The 23,195-nt window shown below is 39.9% G+C and overlaps 1 protein-coding gene across 6 annotated transcripts in view; it reads left to right on the forward strand.

Annotated features, from left to right (window-relative positions):
• The window catches only part of ATPAF1 (ATP synthase mitochondrial F1 complex assembly factor 1), a 45,914-nt gene that overhangs the window by 12,739 nt on the left and 9,980 nt on the right, over positions 1-23,195 (forward strand). For 2 of the 6 annotated variants that reach the window (XM_063627552.1, XM_063627553.1), the window contains exons 5-9: positions 1,926-1,976; positions 3,172-3,219; positions 9,457-9,552; positions 11,411-11,518; positions 18,687-18,760. In XM_063627552.1, coding sequence (XP_063483622.1) covers positions 1,926-1,976; positions 3,172-3,219; positions 9,457-9,552; positions 11,411-11,518; positions 18,687-18,760 — 377 coding nt within the window. Of the gene's footprint in view, positions 1-1,925; positions 1,977-3,171; positions 3,220-9,456; positions 9,553-11,410; positions 11,519-18,686; positions 21,906-23,195 lie in introns of those variants that run through there. The other 4 variants (XM_063627551.1, XM_063627550.1, XM_055255460.2 and 1 more) reach the window with 4 other exon arrangements.

A 23,195-nucleotide genomic window follows, 5' to 3' on the forward strand; every position in this document is an offset into this window, starting at 1 on the left:
AACTACATGGAAGAAGAAGCATATAGGCTCAGCTTCAGAGGACAGGAAGAATTTGGGAGGTCAGAGGTAGGAGAGAAAGCCTTTCTAGTCAGAGCCAATAACATGTAAAAAGGCATGGGAAGGCAAAAAAAAGGTAGTAAAAAACAAGAACACGGAGCATCCATATGATATTAATGGTAAGTAATAAAAAGACACAATATTGCATATATGCTACATCTATGTATACTATAAAAGACATACTAGAAAGAAAATAACAATGGTCTTTGATAGGGTGGTAGGACTATGGGCATTTTTTCCTTTTCCCTATTTTCTAATTTTCCAATTTTATTATATAATTTTTTTATTCCCCAGCTTTTGGTATTTGCATCATGAAGGTCAACTGTAGCTTCCTTGTTCGTTAGTGTCAAGCAGAGATAGGACTTCTGATTGGTATATACCATAGTAAGATCCAACAGACCTTATCTCTTCCACATGTAGAAGACTTTCTGGAAGCAGGATTTTAAGAGCTGCCTATAACATGCCAATAATATCTAATATGGTTTTGCTGTGTCCCCACCCAAATCTCATCTTGAATTGTAGTTCCCATAATCCCCACACATCATGGGAGGGACCCAATGGGAGGTAATTGAATCATAGGGGCAGTTACCTCCATGCTGTTCCCATGATAATGAGTTCTCACGAGATCTGATGGTTTTATAGGGGGCTTTTCCCCTTTTTGCTCATTCTTCTTCCTGTCACTATGTGAAGAAGGATGCGTTTGCTTCCCCTTCCACCGTGATTGTAAGATTCTTAAGGCCTTCCCAACCCTGTAGAACTGTGAGTCAATTAAACCTCTTTCCATTATAAATTACCCAGTCTCTGGATTAAGAAAATATGACACATTTACACCATGGAATACTATGCAGCCATAAAAAAGGATGAGTTCATGTCCTTTGCAGGGACATGGATGAAGCTGGAAACCATCATTCTCAGCAAACTATCACAAGGACAGAAACCCAAACACCGCATGTTCTCACTCATAAGTGGGAGTTGAACAATGAGAACACATGCACACAGAGTGGGGAACACTACACACCGGGGCCTGTCGGGTGGTGGAGGGCTGGGGGAGGGATATCATTAGGAGAAATACTTAACGTAAATGACAAGTTGATGGGTGCAGCAAACCAACATGGCACATGTATACCTATGTAACAAACCTGCACGTTGTGCACATGTACCCTAGAACTTAAAGTATAGTAGTAATAATAATAATAATAAAATAAATAAATAAATAAATTGCCCAGTCTCAGGTATATCTTTATTAGCAGTGTGAGAATGGACTAATACAATATCTAACAAGAGCTAACATTATTTGTAGTGTTTATTCTGTGACAAGTGCTGAGCTAAGCACAGACCAACATTATTTCAGCTAGTCATGACAATTCTGTGAGGTTATTATTGCTATTTTATTGATGTTATTTAAGGAGTTTTTAGTAATTTACCCAAGGTAGTATAGCTAGTAAATGACTGGAGCTGAGATTCGCATCCAGGTCTGCCTGACTCTGAACCCTGAGCTCTAGTCCTGACTCCCTGGGAAGGCTCAGTTGGCTGGGGAGGTGTGGGTTTGGGGAGGAAATAAAAATGTGAAAAAAAAAAGAAGTTGTCTATCACACACAAGGCACATATTAAGAGGAATGATTTTTAAAGTCATAGAATCAGTTTCTCTGTCAGGAATTTGTTATTAAGAGTTACAGTTTAATCATCTAGAAGAGTGGATTGTATTAAATCTTGTTTGTAATGTGCTAGTAATGAAAGCGTTACACTGGTTTTTTCCTCTCTGTTATCAAATAGCATATTCCTCTGAGCAATGAAAGCTGTCACCATTTCTTGGCACATGTTGAAAAGATTACCCACATGTCACAGACACCCTTCTCTTTTTTGTACAGATTTGGCAGCAATATTTTGCAGCAAAAGATACAGTCTACGCAGTTATTCCTGTAAGTAGTTTGGAGGGCAAAATGAAAGTGTTACAACATGAAAGTCAGTTCTCTAACCTTAGCAGGCAGTTGCCTTTACTTTTCCTATGTTTATTGCCTCTTGAGAAGCTGCATTTTACAGCCCTGCGAGTTTTTATTATGCCCTGAGCACCAGAGATTGGAAGCTCCATATGGTGTATTTATGGCTCTTGTTTTCCTTCTTTCTACTTTAGAAATGTCTCTGAGTCAAGTTTCTGACAAGGGAGCGTGGTATAAGTTCATGTTGCTGAGTAATTTCCAGATGTCTTTTTTTTCTTACTGATGTTTTCCAACGAAGCTGTTGGAATTTAAGACAGGGCCTCTAGCACAGCTTTTTTCCCTTCTTGCCTATAAGTGACTTATACCTGAGCTGACTTGGAGCCTCTTCCTAGTCTTTCTCTGGTGAATATTCCCCTTAGCAAGTGGCATTTTCTTGGTCTTTCCCTTCTTGAAATTATTCTTAGAGATGGTCACCATCTACTGCTTGACCATTAAGGTCTGTGACAGAGAAGGGATGCTGCTGGCTTCTCTGGTTTAATGTTTTGCTGGCCTCCACTATAATAAAGCGTTTGAAGTACTGGATTATCAGCTAGTTCTTTGTTTTTCCCTGAAGGAGGGGTGGGGGCTTAGGTTAAGTTTCTATCAAGCACACAAATATATACTGAGATTACATGAGTAAATGTAAGATTAAGGAGGAAAACATATAGACGGAAGGATAAAGCCAGGCCTTTTGGTGGTTATGATGGTATCACTATTTTTTTTTAATCTCTCATATATATATACCCTTATCCTACATGAATTCAACAGCCAGAAGAAGAGTCTGCACTTTTTGTGATGTTTTAGATCTCTGATACTGACTCATTGTTTGAACAGGCCTTCTTAGCTCTCCCTCAAACTGACTTGGTGACTTGATGTCTCTGACAATTGTTAAAGTTCCCTGGAGCATTTGGAGCATTGGTGTACCTAGTCTTTACACATAATTCTGACAATAAACAGCAAAACAGACATCTGGTTTTTCCTGTCTTTCTGTCATAAGAGTGATTTGAAAATGATGAAACTTAAAAGACTGTTTTAGTTGTATTATAATTCTAGAATTCAGTCTTGGTGAATTCCATGTTATTGTGGCCTTTTATGTTTTACTATGTGTAGGTTAACTTTATTCTTTTCCAACCTGCAGGCAGAAAAGTTTGATTTGATCTGGAACCGGGCTCAGTCCTGTCCAACAGTAAGTTTCTGGTGATCATGTAAGAGTTGCTTATCAATGTTGCCAAACAAGTATTTTCCAACCAATCACATCATATTCCATACTGTCTCACATGTTACAGTGCTCTGTTTACTTAATAAAGATGCTCACATGTTGATTGTACTAATAAGTGATATTTTCAGCCTTATGAAATCATGTGGGTTTGACCCAGTAAGCCTCTGGCTTTTTAGCTCCCTACCACATCAGCCCTTTCTGATGTAGATCTTAATCTATCAGTACAAGTGCATTTTGGAAGACATCTGAGACCTTAATCTTTTCAACTTCTTTTTTTTTTTTTTTTTGCTTTTATTATTATTTTTAATTGACACATAATTATACATATTTATGTGGTACAGTGTGATAGTTCAATACATGTGTGCAGTGTGTAATGATCAAATCAAAATAATTAGCACATCTATCACCTCAAACATTTATCATTTCATTGTATTGGTAACATTCAGAATCCATTCTTCCAGCTACTTGAAAATATACAATAAATTGTTGTTAATTATAGTACTCCATAGTGCCATAGAACACTAGAACATATTTCTCCCATCTAGCTGTACTGTTGTATCCCTTAACCAACTGCTATTCGTTCCTCTAGTAACCACTCTTCTACTCTCTCCTTCTATGAGATCAGTGGTTTTTTTTGTTTTTTTTTTTAAGCTTCCAACGTATGAGTGAGAACATGTGGTATTTGTCTTTCTGTGCCTGGCTTATTTCACTTAGCATAATGTTCTCCAAGCTCATCTATGTTGTCACATATGACAGAACTTGTTCTTTTTTGTGGCTAAATAGTATTCCATTGTATATAGATACCACATTTTCTTTATCCATTCATTTGTTGATGGACACTTAGGTTGATTCCATATCTCGGCTATTGTGAATAGTGCTGTAACAAACATGGGAGTGCAGATATCTCTTCAACATACTGATTTCCTTTCCTTTGGGTATATATCCAGCAGTGGGACTGCTGGATCATGTGGTAGTTCTCTTTTTAGTTTTTTGAGGAACCTTCATAATGTTTTCCATAATGGCTATACTAATTTACATTCCACCAATAGTATATAAAAGTTCCTCTTTCTCCACATCTTCACCAGCATTTTTTTTTTTTTTTCATTTAGAGATGAGGTCTTACCGTGTTGCCCAGGATGGCCTTCAAATCCTGGCCTCAAATGACCCTCCCACCTCAGACTCCCAAAGTGCTGAGATTACAGATTGTCTTTTTTTTTTTTTTATAATACCTGTTCAAACTGGGCTGAGATGCATGTTTTATTGGCAGTTTTCTTCACAGTTTTGGCTATGCTATCCTGGTAATATGTGCCTAAAAGGAATTAAGAGGTTGTAGCTAAAATACTGAGCTGCCAGAGGCCTAAGGGAAAAGGAATAGGTGGGGTGGACCAGCTAACTTGGTATCAGTAATGATTTCTCAGGTTTTCAAAACATTTTTGGAAACATTGCTGAAAACAGAGAATACCTAAGTAAATGGAAATGATATATACCATGTTCATGGATTGGATGGCTCAGTTTGTTACATTTTGTTTTGTTTTGTTTTTTGAGACAGGATCTTACAGTGTTGCCCAGGCTGGAGTGCAGTGGTGTGATCATAGCTTACTGCAGCCTCAATCTCTTCTGCTCAAGCAATACCCCCACCTCTGCCTTCTAAGTAGCTGGGATTACAAACATGCACCCCCATGCTCAGCTAATTTTTTGTATGTTTAGTCGAGGCAAGATCTCATTTAACGTTGCCCAGGCTGGTCTCAAATTCCTCGGCTCAAGCAATCCTCCTGCCTCAGCCTCCCAAAGTGCTGGGATTACAGGTGTGAGCCACTGTGCCTAGCCTTTGTTATTGTTAAGGTGTCAGTTCTCTCCTAATTGGTCTCTAGATGAAATACAATACTAATCAAAACCCCACTAAGCATATAAGAAATTGATGAGCTGGTTTTAAAATTTTACTTGGATATTTAAAGGACCTGAGATAGCTAAAACAATTTTGAAAAAGAACAAAGCTTGAGGACTTACATTCTCTGATTTCAAGACTTATTACAAAGATACAGTAATTAAAACAGTATGGTATTGGCACAGAGATAGACATGTAGATTAATGGAACAGAGTAGAGTCCTGAAATAGACAAACATATATGTGGTTAGTTGTTTTTCAACAAAGGTGTCAATAAATTAGAGAAAGGATAATCTTTTCAACAAATGCTGCTAAAACAATCGAATATCATGCACACAAAAAAGGAACCTCTACTTTTACCTCACAGTGTACATAAAAATTAAAGTAGATCATAGAAGTAAATGTAACTTTTTTTTTTTTGAGACGGAGCTTGCTTTGTCACCCAGGGTGCAATGTGGTATGATCTCAGCTCACTGCAACCTCCACCTCCCAGGTTTAAGCTATTCTCCTGCCTCAGCCTCCCAAGTAGCTGGGATTACAGGTGCCTACCACCACACCAGGCTAATTTTTGTATTTTTAGTAGAGATAATTTTTTTTTTTTTTGAGTCAGAGTCTTGTTCTGTTGCCCAGGCTGTAGTGCAGTGGCGTGATCTCTGCTCACTGCAATCTCTGCCTCCCAGGTTCAAGCAATTCTTGAGCCTCAGCCTCCTGAGTAGCTGAAGTTACATGAGCCCACCACCACACCCAGCTAATTTTTATATTTTTAGTAGAGACAGGGTTTCACCATGTTAGCCAGTCTAGTCCCAGAACTCCTGACCTCAAATGATCCACCTGCCCCAGCCTCCCAAAGTGCTAAGATTACAGGCATGAGCCACCGCACCTGGCCCATAAATGTAACTTGTAAAGGAAAATAAAAGAAGAAATCTAAATTACCTTGGGTTTGGCAAAGATGTCATAAGTACATTACAAAAAGCACAAACTATAAAAGAAAAAAATCACCTTGGGCGATATAGTGAGACCTTGTCTCTATAAAAAGAAATTTTTAAGCACCTGTCGTCCCAGCTACTCAAGAGGCTGAGGTGGGAGGATCACTTGAGCCCTGGAGGTTATAGTGAGCCCAGACTGGACAACAGAGCGAGACCCTGTCTCAAAACAATAAAAATAGGCCAGGTGTGGTGGCTCACACATGTAACCCCAGCACTTTGGGAGGCCAAGGTGGGTGGATCACTTGAGGTCAGGAGTTCAAGACCAGCCTGGCCAATATGGTGAAACCCCATCTCTACTAACAATACAAAAATTAGCTAGGCGTGGTGGTGTGTGCCTGTAATCTCAGCTACTCCGGAAGCTGAGGCATGAGAATCGCTTGAACCTGGGAGGCAGGGACTGCAGTGAGCCGAGGTCACACCACTGCACTCCAGACTGGGTGACAGAGTGAGACTCTGTCTCAAAAAAATAAATAAATAAATTAGATTTCATCAAAATTAAAACATTCTATTTGCATACCCAACTAGCTTCTACATTCATAGCAACATTAGTCACGATAGCCAAAAGGTGTAAGCAGCTCAAGTTATATCAGAAACTCTTATAACTCAATAATAAGAGGACAAATGGTCAAAGGATTTGAACAATTTATCAAAGAATAGCAGATAAGCACCTGAAAATATGCTTGACAGCATTAGTCATAATGGGAATCCAAATTACAACTACAGTGAGATACCATTAGAATGACTAAAATTTCAAAAACTGATCATACCAAGTGTTGGTAAGAATGTGAAGCACCTGGAACTCTCCTATACTGCCAGTCATATTGCAAAATGGTACAACCACTTTAGAAAATAGTTTGGCAGTTTCTTTAAAAATTAAGCATATACCTGCCATACTAACTAGCCATTCCATTTCTAGATATTTTCCCAAGAGAACTCAAAGAATATGTCCATGGAATGACTTGTGCACAAATGTTCAAGCAGCTTTATTTGTAACAACCAATGCTGGAAACAATTCAAATGTCTGTCACTAGTGCACAGGAATTGTGGAAAGAGAGAATGTGCATGTGTGTGTATGTGTATGTGTGTGTGTGTGTGTATACATACACAATGGGATAATATTCAGCAGTAAAAGGAATGAACTATTGATACATGCAACAACATGGTGTTCTGTGAAAGGGCCATATGTGCAAAACGACCCCCAAATGCTGAAGGAGCTGAGAAACCAAAGAAGGAGGCAGACAAATCCAATTTGTGGGTATGGGATGATTTATTGGGGGAACTTAAAGACAGAAGTGTCATATTGGGTGGCTGCAAGACAGGTAGATCTCCACACCACAACCAGACAGACCCAGTGTATCTTATATCTTGGAGAAAGTATACATGCTGTGGAAGGAATGTGTAGGTGGATACAGTCATCACCGCCTATGATTTCTGCAACAACATCAAGGATTGTTTTGGAAGAATAGATGTTTCTACATAAAGAGTAATACATCAACTAGACATTTGGGAGGCTTTCCTGGACTTGGGGTTAGTCAGAAGTCACATGGTGGACCAGCATTTAAAATAAAGTCACTCTTGTTCGCACACATGGATAGATCATGAAACAGTTATGCTGAGTGAAAGTAACCAAACCAAAAAAGTACTCATTTTGTGGTTCCATTTTTACAAAATTCTACAAATGCCCACTAACCTATAGTGGCAGAAAGCAAATCAGTGGTTGCTTAGGGACAGTAAGGGACAGGGAAGTATGAACTACAAAGGGCAAAGAAAACTTGGAAGTGATAACCACGTTCATTTTGTTGATTTTGGTTATGGTTTCACAGTACACATATGTCACACTCATCAAATTGTATACTTTAAATATGTGCAATTTGTTGTATTTCAAGTATACCTCAATAAAGTTCTAAAAAAAATATTTTCCCTAGCAAGGGATCATCTGTCAGGCACTAAGTTTATCTCATCTAATAGTAATAAATTGGATCCTGAGTGGCTGACAATAAGAAGATAATTTGTGACTAGTGTGTATTGGGCTGCTTTATACTTTTGTTTTGTTCTGGCACCATTCTTTTCTCTACTACTCATCCCCAATTCTAAACATCTTGAGCATAAAACTTATTTTTTGGTGTTTAGTCTGGAGCCATGCTCCAATATCAGCCTCATCTGATAGAATGTGAAGTAATTACAGCGATTGGAATGAGCTAATTCAGCAGCATTAGAAAGTTTAGAAATTGAAACATCCATCAAGAGAAGGATAAATAGTGATAAATTTCTACAGTAGAATTCCATACAACAGTGAGATATTTATGAATTCAGAGTTACAGGTATCAACATGGATAAATCTCAGAAGCATACTGTGAAGTAAAAAAGTTACAAAAGGATACACACACTTTGATAAGATTTAAGTTTTTAAACATATAAACTACTACTTTAAAAAAAATTTTTTCTAAAAACAGGGTCTCACTATGTTGCCCAGGCCGGTCTCAAACTCCTGGGCTCAATCGGTCCTCCAGCCTCAGCCTCCCGAGTAGCTAGGACAACAGGCGCATGCCACCACACCCAGCTATTTTTTTATTTTTTTGTAGAGATGGGATCTCACTATATTGCCCAGGTTGGCCTCAAACTCCTGAGCTCAAGTGTTCCTCCCACCTTGGCCTTCTAAAGTGCTGGAATTACAGGTGTGAGCCACCATGCCCAGCCTGTAAACTACTGCTTCTTAACTTTACAGTTATATACATATACATTAAAGTATTAAAATATGAAAAAGGAGGATAGACACCAAATGCAGGATAGATGTTAACTCTGGGATGGGATTAGAAGGGAATGCAGAGGGAACCTCAATTGTATTTCTGATGCTTTCTTAGGTGGATTGATAAGTACATGAGTGTTTACTGCCACATATGAATTTCTTAATTTTAAAAAAATGTTTTAGGCTGGGAGCAGTGGCTCATGCCTATAATCCCATCACTTTGGGAGGCTGAGAGAGGTGGATTGCTTGAGCCCGGGAGTTCAAGACCAGCCTGGGCAACATGGCAAAACCCCATCTCTACCAAAAAAAAAAAAAAAGTAGCCGGGTTTAGTGGTGCACACCCGTAGTTCCAGCTACTTGGGAGGCTGAGTGGAAAGATCACCTGAGCCCAGCAGGTCAAGACTGTGGTGAGCTGTGATCATGCCTGCACTGCAGCCTGGACAACAGAGCGAGAACCTGTCTCAAAAAAATAAAAAAATGTTTTAAAAACCAAGTATGAAGGAAATGGAATGAATGTTACAGGTGGTTGGATATAGAGCAAATGATTTCATTTATTCATCTGTCTCCTTGTATATCTGTTTTTCACAGTTTCTATGTGCTCTGCCAAGAAGGGAAGGTTATGAGTTTTTTGTAGGACAATGGACAGGTACTGAACTCCACTTCACTGCACTTATAAATATTCAGGTAGGTGGCTTGTGCCTTTTCTCTAGAGGAAAGAGGACTACCCCTTGGTGGGACTAGAAACCCTTGCCGAGGCTCAAGGACACAGAATAGCTGCTTACTCCCAGCATTTATTATTGTGGCACGGATGAATTGTCATACTTTTTGTGTTGGACTAGTTTTCTAGGCCCTCCTCAATACCTAGAAATTGGAAAAGACTCCAAAACACCTTCTCTGACTACTTCTGGTTCTCTTTTGTCTCTTCCCTAGACCTCTAGTTGTACATACTGCATGTACCTCACTTAACAAACATGCCTGAGTTATGATGGTTATCTTTTTAACCCAAGCTAGAAGCCCCTTGAGGAAAGCTCCAAGTCTTAAATGTGTTTTATTAACTAAGTCAACACCTTCCAACATGCTAAGTGAATAGTTTCTGTTTAATAAATGTCATTTTGTTTGCTTTCTTCCTTTATTTCTATATTTCCAATAAAACAATATTAACTTTTAAATATTATATTTAAAAGTTAGATTCAAAACATTTAAAACTTTTAAAATAAAAGTCAATATTTTAAATCATAACTAGGATTGGCATTCTATATTTGGAGGCCAAATGTGGCAAAAAACAAGCATGAATTATATTGGCTTTGAAGTTGGGGTAAAGAATGCAAAATAGAATGAAGGAGCAGCTTTTTACTTTGCTATTTTGTAATATATCTAACAACCCTTTATTGAGCACTTACTTTAATAACCAACATTTGATGTACTTACTGTGTGCCACATGTTTTATATACATTATGTCATTTAATCCTCACAAATACGCCATGAGATATTTATTATTATTTCTAATTACATAGAAGAAAGTGGCCTCAGATGTTAGTTCACACTGTCTAATAAGTGATAGAGCCAGGTTTGAGCCCAGGTTATCTGACTTCAAAGTCTGTGAACTTAATCATTATGGGATTGTGTTAGGAACTGTGCTAAGACTTGGAGATCTATGAGACAAGGTCCCTGCCTTGATGGAGCTAATATTCAGGTATAGGAGAAAGATCCAGAAACATAATTACAATAAAAGTGATTAGTATAATATTAGAATGATGACCAAAATGATCAGTGTAACATTAGAAGTATGTTCAAGAAAAATGAGATGCTGAACTATTACAAGTACCCTAGTGATAGTTGGATATTTATAATTAAAAAGACTCGCTGAAATTTTAGAGATAAAGCCCAGGAATCTTCTTTTGAATGTAGTTGTTTCCACCTGTGCTATATAGGGGCTTTAGCTTTGAACCCATCCTCTCTACCTAGTCTAGACTTGAGATTTAGTAACCACTGCCCTGATCATTCTTCATAAAATCATGGTGTTTCCATCCTCCTTCTCCCCTTCACCCCCCCAACCCAGATTATATTTTAGAACTGCACATTACAAATCTGACTGATGTGCAAACTCTGCAGCTCCTGCTATAGCTTAAAAGAGCTCAGTCTTCAGAGCCAGCCAAGGGGAGTAGATTTCAACTGTGAAATGCACTAGTCCATAAAAGTGGCAATTACACAGGCACATTGCTTTCTTTAGAACTTGATTTGGTAGCTGCTTGTGCCATTTTGTTTTGAAATGTGTGGTCACAATGATGGATTCACTGCCTACCGTAAACATTTTCTGGGAAAAAACCTTTTCCAGTTGAAGACACAAATAACACTGTGCAAACTGTCAGTTTCACTGTGCCTTTGCAGGCGTGACCTTACCGCCATGTACCAGTCCTCTAACTCACTAGCCACCCAAGGGGCTGTTAAGAGCCAGAATTTCCTCTAGACTGTCTATTGCTTTGAAATTGCAGTTTGTTGTGATGGTACCTTATTGAGCCTTGATAAGTGTTCCACCTTGCAGACCCGAGGAGAAGCTGCATCCAGCCAGCTGATTTTATATCACTATCCTGAACTTCAGGAAGAAAAGGGCATAGTGCTGATGACTGCAGAAATGGATTCCACATTTCTGGTAAGAATTAACTTGTAAAACTCTTTGGATTTACCTTGTGGCACTGAAGTTATTACTCTTCTGCCAAAGCTCATGAGAGAAAATTTCAAAGAGCTACATATACCTTGTTTCTTACTTATTTTAAAGTTGACAGTAAAGTTGTCTTGCTCAAGATCTTCCAATGTGAAGTTAGTACAGACCCTCAGTCATTTATTCACAATTCTGAAACCCATGGGCTCTGAGAGCAAAATGTTTTTGTTCTCATTTGGTCACAAAACCTTATGTAAACTTGAACTCATTTGGTAACTGAATCTTTAAACTGATGTGAAACTATTTATATAACTAATCCCACTTGGTGTGGAGTATTATGCATTTTACTAGGGAAATATTAATGTGTTTGAGTATGGGGAGTCACATAATATACAGTTATACAGTATCTATACCTATTATCTTTCTAAAATTCAATAATTCTGAATCTAAGACACATCAGGCCCTAAGGGTTTCAGATAAGGGATTGTAGACAAGTAAATGGCTTCTTAATTATAGGGAAGAGTTGTATGGAAGCCTAGGATAGCTCTCAATATTTTATCTTCCTTCATGCTGTTCATTTATACAACATTCATCATTTATAGTATTTTTCTTTCTTCCTTTTCCCATTCCTAGATGAGAATCACTGAGATAGAGCATTGACCATATGCTCATAGTTAATGATGCCCACTGTGTTCTCTCTGCACATCCAGCTGCCAGGAGCAGTGTTGTGATTACTGTACATTGTCTGTCTAGTCCTTGCTCATTTCAGTCACATTTATCTGGCAGAGGTTAAGTTCAGAATGTCCCCAAACAGTGGACACTTCCCCCTAACAGTCTTCATTACAGCACCCACTTATTTTTTCTCTTTCTCTTACCAGCTGCATAGGGAGAAAGAAGTGATATCACTCAGCTGATATCTCACAGTAGCAGTAACCCACAAACCTAGGACACAGGGTTCTACTTCCCTATTATTCTTGAAGCTTTTCAGTACCATCTCTCCCATTCTTCCTTCCACATTAACCCTTCCATTCATCACATTCAACTGAAAGTTAGCCAAAATTCTATCCAAGAATATGGAATTGCCATTAATTGAGATAGGCAAGATTGCAGGAGGAATAGGCTTAATAGGAAAATCAGGAGCTCACTTTTTGATGTATTAAATCTGAGATGCCTATTAGATATCCAAGTAGTAGGCAATTAGATATATGAACCTGGACTTCATGGGAGAGGTCCAGGCTGGAGATATAAATACGGGAGTTGTCAGCATACAGATTGTACTTAAAACCATGGTACTGAATGAAGTCACCAAGGAAGTAAGTAAAAATAGAGAAGAGACAAGATCTAAGAACTGAGCGAGGGGTCTCCATCCCTGGAGAGATGAAGAAGCATCAGCAAAGATTAAGAAGGAATGGCCGTGAGGTAAAAGGAAAATTAAGATGGTAGAATGCCCTGGAAGCTAAAATTGAATGTTTCAAGGAATAGGGACTGCTCAACTCACCAAATCTCCCTTGTTTATTAGGGCAAATGAGATTAGGACTGAGAATTTACTGATTTCACAAACATGGAAGTCACTGGGGGCCTTATAAGAGCAGTTTCATGAAAGTGTGATTGGAGTAGATTTAAGAGAGGATGGAAAGAGAAACTACGAAGAATCAGCATAGAAACTCTTTCAAGGGGCATTTCTATAAAGGGAAGGAGAGAATGGGGTATTAGTTGGAGGTGGAGAAGTGTGCCCAAGGGTATCTTTTGTTTCAAATATGAGAAAGATAACATATTTGTATGCTGATGGGAAAGGTCCAGTTGAGGCTGGGCACAGTGGCTCACGCTTGTAATCCCAGCATTTTGGGAGGCCAAGGTGGGTGGATCGCTTGAGCTCAGGAGTTTGAGACCAGCCTGGCCAACGTGGTGAAACCCTGTGTCTACAAAAAATACAAAAATTAGCCAGGCATGTTGGCATGCACCTTGTAATCTCAGCTGCTCAGAAGGCTGAAGTAGGAGGATCACTTAAGCCCCAGCAGCAAAGATCGCAGTGAGCTGAGATTGCACCATTACACTCCAGCTTGAGCAACAGACCCAGACCCTGTCTCAAAAATAATAATAATAATAATAAAATAAAATAAAGATCCAATAGAGAGGGAAATGTTGATGATACAGGAGAAAGCGGGGAGAAGTGATATTTTTGAGTGGGCAAGTCTGATAATGAGGGGTTGATCTTTACCAGGAATATGACAGCAGGAGAGAAGCCAGAGTGTAAGGACACTGATAAAATTAGATGGATAGAGGTAGTGGTGTAAGTTTCCTACAGATTGCTCAGTGAAAAGAAAGAAAAGTTCTCATCAGCCGAAAGCAAGGTTGGAAAAATGTTGAACATTTGAGTCAAAAAAAGGAAGTACAAAATTGTTGTCTAGGACAAGCGTCAGCAAACTACAGCCTATGGGCCAAATCCAGCCCACTGCTTGTTGTTATAATGCCCACGAGTTAAGAATGTTTTCTACCTCTTTAAACGATTAGGGGGAAAAACTTTTTTTTTTTTTTTTTTTTTTTTTGAGGCAGAGTCTCGCTGTGTCGGCCAGGCTGGAGTGCAGTGGCACAATCTCAGCTCACTGCAACCTCCACCTCCCAGGCTCAAACAGTTCTCCTGCTTGAGTAGCTGAGATTACAGGCGTGTGCCACCACACCCGGCTAATTTTTGTATTTTTAGTAGAGACGAGGTTTCACCATGTTGGCCAGGCCGGTCTCAAACTCCTGACCTCAGGTAATCGACCCACCTCGGCCTTCCAAAGTGCTGGGATTACAGGCATGAGCCACCATGCCGGGCCAAAAACTCTATTCTTAAAGAAATACAGAAATTATTTAATAACAAAAACTATTATTAAAGAAAAATAGTATTTCGAGTTTTATTAGAACACAGCCATATTCATTTATTTACATATCATCTATGGCCTGAAGGAAGTTAAAGGTGAATGCAAAGGAATGATTATTGACCATGGAATGGAAGCTGGGTAATGAGGAAAGTGAAAATATAAGGGAGGTTAGAGACAGTAAGAATTATGAGTCCAAATGGGTTGTGGGAGTTGGAAGTGAGCTGAAAAGATAGGAAATAATTTGATCATGCGAGTGAGTGACAATATAGAGATTGTACTATATATTCTGGTCTTCAGCAAAGCACAGTATCTAATCATATTAAAAGTGGATCCTAGAGGTCGGAGGAGGCCCATTCTGCTGTTTGCCATTTTTACCACCTCACTCTGGTGGTCTCAAACTGCTGCGCAGTTATCATTGTTAAAATTTGCTTCCTGGCCTTTTAACATTTGACAGCATACAAGACAATACATATCTGCCTTGTATAAATCAACTTGACTGTGAGGTTCCAATGTAGTATAGAACTAGACATGTTAGAACTTGTTGTACATGACTTAGAGAAGAGAAACTTAGAAGTATAACATGAATATATGATCCCCTGTATACTCATGCATGAACTGTGCACTTTAGGCATAGTATTTCCAACTATGGTAAAGCATTAACGTCAAATGAATAGAAATACATGGAAACTAGAGATTTCTTCTGAACTAACTAACTTTAATGCTAAAAACTAATGGAATATTTAAAAACGTAGCTTCATTTGGCTCCACATCTATGTCAATAGATGATTTCATTGAAATGCAGTAAGTGCTAGGATAAACAATGCAGAAGGTTCCAGGGATAGAGAGTAGGGTGGTGTCCCTGGCCCAAAGGGAGTAATATTTCCTGGAGATGACACCCAGACTGAACCTTCAAACAGCAGAAGTTTAGCCTAATAAAGAAGGGGAGAAATGTTTCTGACAGAGGGAATAGCATAAGTAAATGCTGAGAGACATAAAATGACTTGGAGTATTGTAAAGAGTTTGGTATCACTTGTGTGTGTGTGTGTGTGTGTGTGTGTGTATGTGTGTGTATGTAAGGTTTGGTGGTTTGTGTTTAGAGATTTGGCTTTACCTTGAGGACATGAAGAGTCATTAAAGGGTTTGAACAGAGAAGAATCCAAAAAGAGATGGATTTTAAGACCTAGACTATTAATTATTAACTTTACTTATTTGCTTCCTAAACATTCTGTAGTTCAAGTCTAGTCAGTATGATAATTTAGAAGTCACTTGCAGTAGTCTGCACAAGAAGTGGTGAAAACTTGAACTACAGCAGTGGTAGTAGAGATGGAGGAAAGAGAATGACCCCAGGAATATGTAGGGAATAAAATAGGCAGGACTTGATGCGTTGATTGTAGATTTGCAAATTGAAAGAGAGGGAGGAATCAAGTTTGTTAAAATACCTCTTTATTGAGCAGCACAGGGAGTTAGTATGTTTATCTTATTGGGTCTTGGAAAAGGAGGAGACTGTCACTTCATGTTGAAAGCCAAGAGAATAAAAGGCAGGGGGAGAATAAGGGCTGGTGGGGGTTGCCTTTCTATAACCCTCCATGAGAGATAGACATCTCTCTCTATGTCTTACCTTCCTATCCTACTCACCGTACTAGTGGTCTTCAAAAACTTCTTTTTTTGGAGACAGAGTCTTGCTGTTTTCGCCAAGGCTGGAGTGCAGTGGCTGGATCTCGGCTCACTGCAAGCTCTGCCTCCCGGGTTCACGCCATTCTCCTGCCTCAGCCTCCCGAGTAGCTGGGACTACAGGCACCCATCACCACGCCCGGCTAATTTTGTTTTTGTATTTGTAGTAGAGACGGGGTTTCACTGTGTTAGCCAGGATGGTCTCGATCTCCTGACCTCGTGATCCGCCCGCCTCGGCCTCCCAGAGTGCTGGGATTATAGGCATGAGCCACCACGCCCGGCCCAAACTTCTTTTTAAAATAGGAGGACCCCTTTATCCAAACAAAATCTTACTATGTAAAACCCCAGGATATGACAGCTAAAACAGGTGAAGGGACCTGAGGCACCTCCACAGAGCCCCTAGGACTCTACAGAATAGTTTGAACAACAGTGTTCTAGGGTGAACACAGCTGAACTTACTCCTACCTTCCCACCCCAAGCTTCAAGTAAAAGTTGATGTCAGAGGCCCTGTAGCCAGGGGCTGAGAGAGTGGTGGTATCCTCAGATTATAGTAGTGCATTTGCTTCAGAAATGATTTGCTCTTGAGGCCTGTGTGAATTTAAGAAAGGTAAAATGGATGAAGTAGTTATTGGCCTTCATCAATCTTAATTATATTGCCCTACCAGAAACAGCAGGATGAATTGGGGGGAATATCAGCCAGGGAGTCTAGAGGCCTAGTCCTGGCTGTGACCTTGGCTGGCCACTTGACCTGGAACGCATCCCTGAACCTCATCTGCCTTGGTTTTCTAGCCTATTAAATGAGAACTGGGTGATCTCTGAGGTCCCTTCTAGCTCTAAAATTCTATTAATTTGAAGTAGCCAGTTTTTTGGGAAAAGGTTTTTGATTGAAGATGCAGTCTCAGAGATTAGTGCCTGCTCGTGAGAAATGTCCTGAAAGTCCCACAGAGGGAATAGAGGTGGTGCACAGCCCATGTTATTTATAAACCCGTCTTCATCATTCTCTAGCTAGACATAGCACACTTTTGGCAGTAAGTTTTTAGTGGTAATTTTCCATGACCTTTTGGGATTTAATTTTGGCCATATGAACACGGTGATAATGGACAAGTACCTCTGACCAACTAGAACTGCAGAATGTATAGCAAAAGTAAGAGTTGTCTGAGGTGACTCTTTTGCAAAGTTTGAGAGTGTAGCCCGTGTTCTAACCCCCATCTCTGTCATTTTTTAATTTTTATTTTTAGAGATAGAGTCTTCCTCTGTTACCCAGGCTGGAGTGTACTGGCGTGACCATAGCTCAGTGCAGCCTCAAACTCCTGGGCTCAAGCGATCCTCCTGCCTCAGCCTCCCGAGTAGCTAGGACTACAGGCTCATGCCACCACATCTGGCTAATTTCTCTGCCTCTGTCATGTAGAGTGGCCTGCTCACCATTTCTCTGCTACTGCCCTTCTCTTCCCTGGGCCTTTGCTGATGTATTAGTTATAAATGGCTGCATAACAAATTATACAAAACCTAGTGGCTTAAAACAACAAACATTTATTACCTCGCAGTTTCTGTAGTAGCAGCTTAGCTGAGTGGTTCTGGCTCAGAGTCTCACAAGGTTGCTGTCAAGATGTTATCTTAGGGGTATAGTCATCCGAAGGTTGATTGGGCTCGAGCGTCCACATCCAGCCCCACTCACATGGCTCTTGGCAGAGGCCTCATGTCTTCGTCATGTTTCTCCATAGGGCTGCATGAATGTCCTCACTACATGGCAACTGACTTTTCCCAGAGCAAGAAAATTAGCAAGAAAGAAGTTACAACCTTTATGGCTTGATAGCAGAAGTCATTCTCCATCATTTTTCATTTTTTCATTGTCTTTTTTTTTTTAAGGGGCTCACTACATTACCCAGACAGGCTCAAGCAATCCTCCTACCTCAGCCTCCTGAGTAGCTGGGACTACAGGTTCACAGCAATGCCCCCAACCATTTTGTCATAGTCTACTTGTTAGAAGGAAGTCATTGAGTATAGCCCTTACTCAAGGAAAGGGAAATTAGGCTCCATCAAAGAGAGGAGTATCATAAAATTCGTGGGCAAATTTTAAAACCATCACAGCTGGCTCTGGGAGTAGTTTTCTGACCAAGGTAGTATCATAACAGGTTTTATTCAAGTGTATATCTGGTTAGTCAAGAACTTAGCTCTCACTCACAAACTGGTTCTTAGAGCTGGGTAACTATTGCTGTCTTATTTCCCCCTTGAGATATATTTAACAGTTATTAGGGAACTGGATGAAGAGGAATAATGTGAACATGTACATTAATTTATTCAGTAAACATTCACCAGATATCACTCTGCAGAGATACAAAACAAACCACGGTCTATGTCTTTGAGGAATTTGTACTAGGGAAAATAGACAAAAAAAGAAAAGGAAAAATACAATACAGTGTGATAAATATTGTGACAGTGGTGAGCACAGGATGATTTGGTACACAGAGAAGGGGCACCTAACCAAGACTAGGGACGTCAAGAAGTTAAGGAAACTTTCTTGAAGTGGTGACTCCTGGGCGAGGGCCCTCACCTACCACACAACTCAGACAAGAGCTTTGTGGCCCTGTGCAAGAAAGGACCTCATTATTCTTTTTACCTTACAGAATGTTGCTGAGGCACAGTGCATCGCCAACCAAGTTCAGCTCTTCTATGCTACTGATCGGAAAGAGATCTACGGGTTAGTGGAGACCTTTAACCTCAGACCAAATGAGTTCAAATATATGTCTGTCATCGCTGAATTGGAGCAAAGCGGACTTGGAGCAGAACTGAAATGTGCCCAGAACCAAAATAAGACTTAGAACTGCACAGGTTGGCCCTTCACCTAGTTGACTCAGCCCTCAATAGTCTAGAGCCCACCCCCTCCTCAGGAACTCAAGAGCTCAGCATTTATAATGAGCAGTTGGTAATGAGTTGCCCTGTGTGCTTGTCACAGAGATGAGCCCTATTACTTGATATTCAGGAACAAAGGTACCTGAACATTCTGATAATTATCTCAGCATACTTGAGGTTTCCTTTTTTAAGTGTTCCAGGTTATAACAAGAGACAGCCAAGGACCTACAAGACAGTTGACTTGATTTTGCACAGTGTAACAGCACAGTTGCATTCTGGCCACTTTGACCTTATAGCTGCCAAATGGTGAGTTTGTCATCTTTATGAATTCATGACAGGATAATAAGCTTGAAGACCTGCTGTAGTTAGATATGGGCTTTAATGCTTCCCATGTACCGGTCAGCTGGACAAAAGCATAAGCCAAACATCCTGTTTAAACTGTAGAATAACCAGATATTCCCATCAGGATAAAGACTTCATCTAGATGATGCCCCCCAGAGATGCCTTTAGCGTAGCTAGCTGGCTTGGGGTATCAGCAAATTTCAGGTATAGTTAGATAAACAGGTACAGGGCCTGCATACTATTAAACCATAGTTTGTGGCACCCGCTTTTCTAACTCCACCTGTTAGAAGCTATGTGTTTGAAGGAATGAATCAGTGCAGTGTAAATAAAATTCTTTTGTAAGGAGAAGATTATTCCAGGTTTGCATGATTTTTTTAAAAACAACTCTAAACGTGATACGAAAAAGTGGGTGAAAGCAAATGTTCCCAGATTGGATGTGGGGAAAATATAGCAATAATTTTTTTTTTAAGTCTGGCTTACAATGTTTGTTATACAAAATAATGAAATCTGAGTTATGTACTGTCCATAGTGTCAGGGCTATGGGCTGATTTTATCAAAACTCATCTTGGGACTGAACAATTGCTTGGAACGCCAGAAATAAGAAAGTTGTTCTCCAGAGCTGGAAACCCATCTTTCGTTTGTAGTGTCACTGTTGTGGCTCCAAGCTCAGTGATAGGAAAGGACGGTGGTTACATACCAGCCTTCTGAACCCAAGGCCCCCAGTATTGTTGTCAGCTGCCTTTACTATGGCATTTCTTTCTCTTTCTTTTTTTCCTGAGATGAAGTCTCGTTCTGTCTTGCCCAGGCTGGAGTACAGTAGCGCAATCTCAGCTCGCTGCAACCTCTACCTCCCTGGTTCAAGTGATTCTCCTGCCTCAGCCTCCTGAGGAGCTAGGATTACAGGCGCATGCCACCATACCTGGCTTATTTTTGTATTGTTGTAGAGACAGGCTTTCACTTTGTTGGCCAGGCTGGTCTTGAACTCCTGGCCTCAAGTGATCCACCACCTTGGCCTCCCAAAGTGCTGGGATTACAGGTGTGAGCCACCGCGCCTGGCCTGACATTTCTTTATTGATCTAACATGCTCCACTCTGCTGCTCCTGCCTAAGATCTGGTTATGTGACACTGAATGTGGTGAGTGGGAATTTAAGCAGTATTTGCAGTTGGTGTGTGTGTGTTTTCTTCCTTCCAGAAGAATTTTTATAGGTTGGGCCTGTCCCTAAGCTCTTCAGATAGGATGGACATCCCTCTGTTCTCTGAGCTGTGTCTATTTTGTTGCACCTTTGAGTCTATGTATTGAGAGAGACAGATAGCATTTTTTTAAACTGGGGAAGCTGCTATCCTTTCACTATTTCTCTAAAGGTTGAGCTGTTAACTAATGCAAATTCTGGACCTGCTTCTGGTCCTGGCAGTTTATCTTTTGAGAAACTTGAGTCTTATCTGCTCTGCCATTTTCATTAAATGCCTTCTGACCTTCTGAATGTTTTGGGTCCCAAGAATTTTTGACATCAGATGAGGTTGTTTTTATTGGTATCCAGTTATGTTTGCTTGTCTTTCCAGATGGACCCAGTTTTTACCCATACATAGTACATTGTTACACCTCCACCAGCGGGTGAGGAAATGATGGAAAAAGGAGTAAGAAATGGCCATTCGTTTTAATCATTCCTCGTGGATTTGCCCTCAGTCCCCAACTGCCAAGTAGGATGTGTCCATGGATAAATATGTTGGGCATGAATAAAGTACCATGTAGCTGTTCTTTATATTTATTTACCTAGAAAGATCTGGCAAAGAACTCAAAGAAAATTATACCATTTAATCAGTAAATTTGTCCCCTGGTGCTAGCATGGTGTTATAGAAAGTGGACAGGCTTTAGAGTTAAGTGAATCTGGGTTCATATGTTGTGTTGCTATTCATTAGCTCTATACCGTTGAACAAATTGCTTAAACTATCTAATTCCGGGGTTTTTTTTCCATCTAAAATAGGGATAATAATATCTACCTCATAGGATTATTATGAGAATTAAATTAACTTCACTACAGTAGAAAATATCAACTACCATCCTTTTCTCTACTTCCCTTGCGCCTCATTAAAGACTAATACAAGTTAGCATTTCAGATGTGTAGATCATTCTTTATTCCAGTTAAAAGAACAAACTTTATCTCATCAGTTCTGAAACTTTAAGATGCAGTAGCATCACCTAAAGTGCTTTTAAAACGTAGATTCTCAGGCCTCAACCGTACACCACCCCCCCCAACACGCACTAAATCAAGAATATGTGCAGAAGGTACTGGGAATCTACTTGTTAATATGTGCTCCAAATGATTCTGATGTAGGTAATTAGCCAGCCACACTTTGAGAACCATTGCCTTATTTATTCTTTACAAAAATGTACATTGCCAGGTCTTTCTTTCCTGTGGATGCTAACTATAGGATATTTAGGTTCCTCTGTTCTTTGTCTCCCATAGTGGCCCCCTTTGCAAACTCCAAATACATTATATTTATTTATTTTTGTGTCTTTTTTCCCCTACTAGACTGTGAGCTCCTTGAGGGCCAGGATTTATCTCTGTTCGCAGTGCCAAGGACATGGCCTGGACCATAGAAGATACTCAGTTTTTTGTTGAATAAATAGGTAATATGGATTTCAACCAAAACATTGTCTTGTGTATGTACCTGCATGTAAATACTCTAGATTTAAAAGAATCTCTTAATACACATAGATAGAGAATTTGTTGAGTAGAAACATTTGCAAACCAAGATACCAAGTTATACACAGTCTCTGTACCTCACCTAATCCACTGGCATTACCTTGGTGGACCATTACACAGTACAACTTAACAGTTGCTCACAGAGCATCTGTTCTGCAGCCACTATGTTAAGTGCTGGACACAGAAAGATGAGTAGAGTATGATTCCTGCTCACAAGCTCTGTTTTAGCCACTGCCTGTTTCTCTGTTGCCTCTGATTCAGTGCCTCACACCTACACCTATTATAGTTTGCTTTGTCTAGTTCTCCGATGTTCATACTGGTACTTCTTTCTTCTCCAACCAGTTTGGAAGCTGGAGCCACATGTTTTGCTTTGCACTCTCCATACTGACCTTTTGTTCAGTCTTGGAGAAGAGGTACTAATGCCCACTTCCTAGTCATTTGATTTGGCATTGAGTCAGCATTCATTCACACTTATTGAGTACCTATTTGCCAAGCACTGTTATAAAAAACTGGATAATATAGCAATGAACATGGTAAATAAGGACCCTGTTCTCATGTAGTTTATATTCTTGTAAAGAAGACAAGTAAACCAATAAAATTATTTCACATACTGGTAGTGCTATGAAAATTTAAAAATAATATTATAGACTATGGAGTGGAGGCAATAACTTAATGGTCAGGAGAGGCATCTCTGCAGCAGTGGCAGCTGATACATGAGCTGGAGGAAGAGAACCAGGAAAAGTGAACAGCAAGTGTTAATGCCCTGGAGCAGAGCTAAGCTAGGAATGCTTGTTTCTGGACAAATATAAAGATTTAGTATCTACCCTTTAAGAGCCCACAGTTCAGCGGCATGACCTGACATGAATGATAACAATACAAGACAAATTGATCAATGCCATCTCAGAAGGGGCAAAGAGAGTTAAGGAACTCCCCCGCATGCTATGGAGGATGCAAAGCTTGCCAGACTCTGGTACCCGCCCATGAAGCACTTATGGCTTAATGGGGAATAACAGGTAGACAGTGTTAAAGTCTCAAAGGCTATATGTTTCTTGCAATAGACAAGAGGTACTGTGGGTTCAGTGCTGGCCTCCCAAGCTACAGTCACGTACTACATAACAATGTTTTGGTCAAGTTGGATTGCATATGCAACTGTGGTCCCATAAGATTATAATGGAGCTGAAAAATTCCTATTGCCTAGTGACATCATAGTTGTGGTAATGTTATAGCACAATGCAT

The sequence above is a fragment of the Symphalangus syndactylus genome, chromosome 12 (assembly GCF_028878055.3).
Source record: "Symphalangus syndactylus isolate Jambi chromosome 12, NHGRI_mSymSyn1-v2.1_pri, whole genome shotgun sequence".
NCBI lineage: Eukaryota > Metazoa > Chordata > Mammalia > Primates > Hylobatidae > Symphalangus > Symphalangus syndactylus.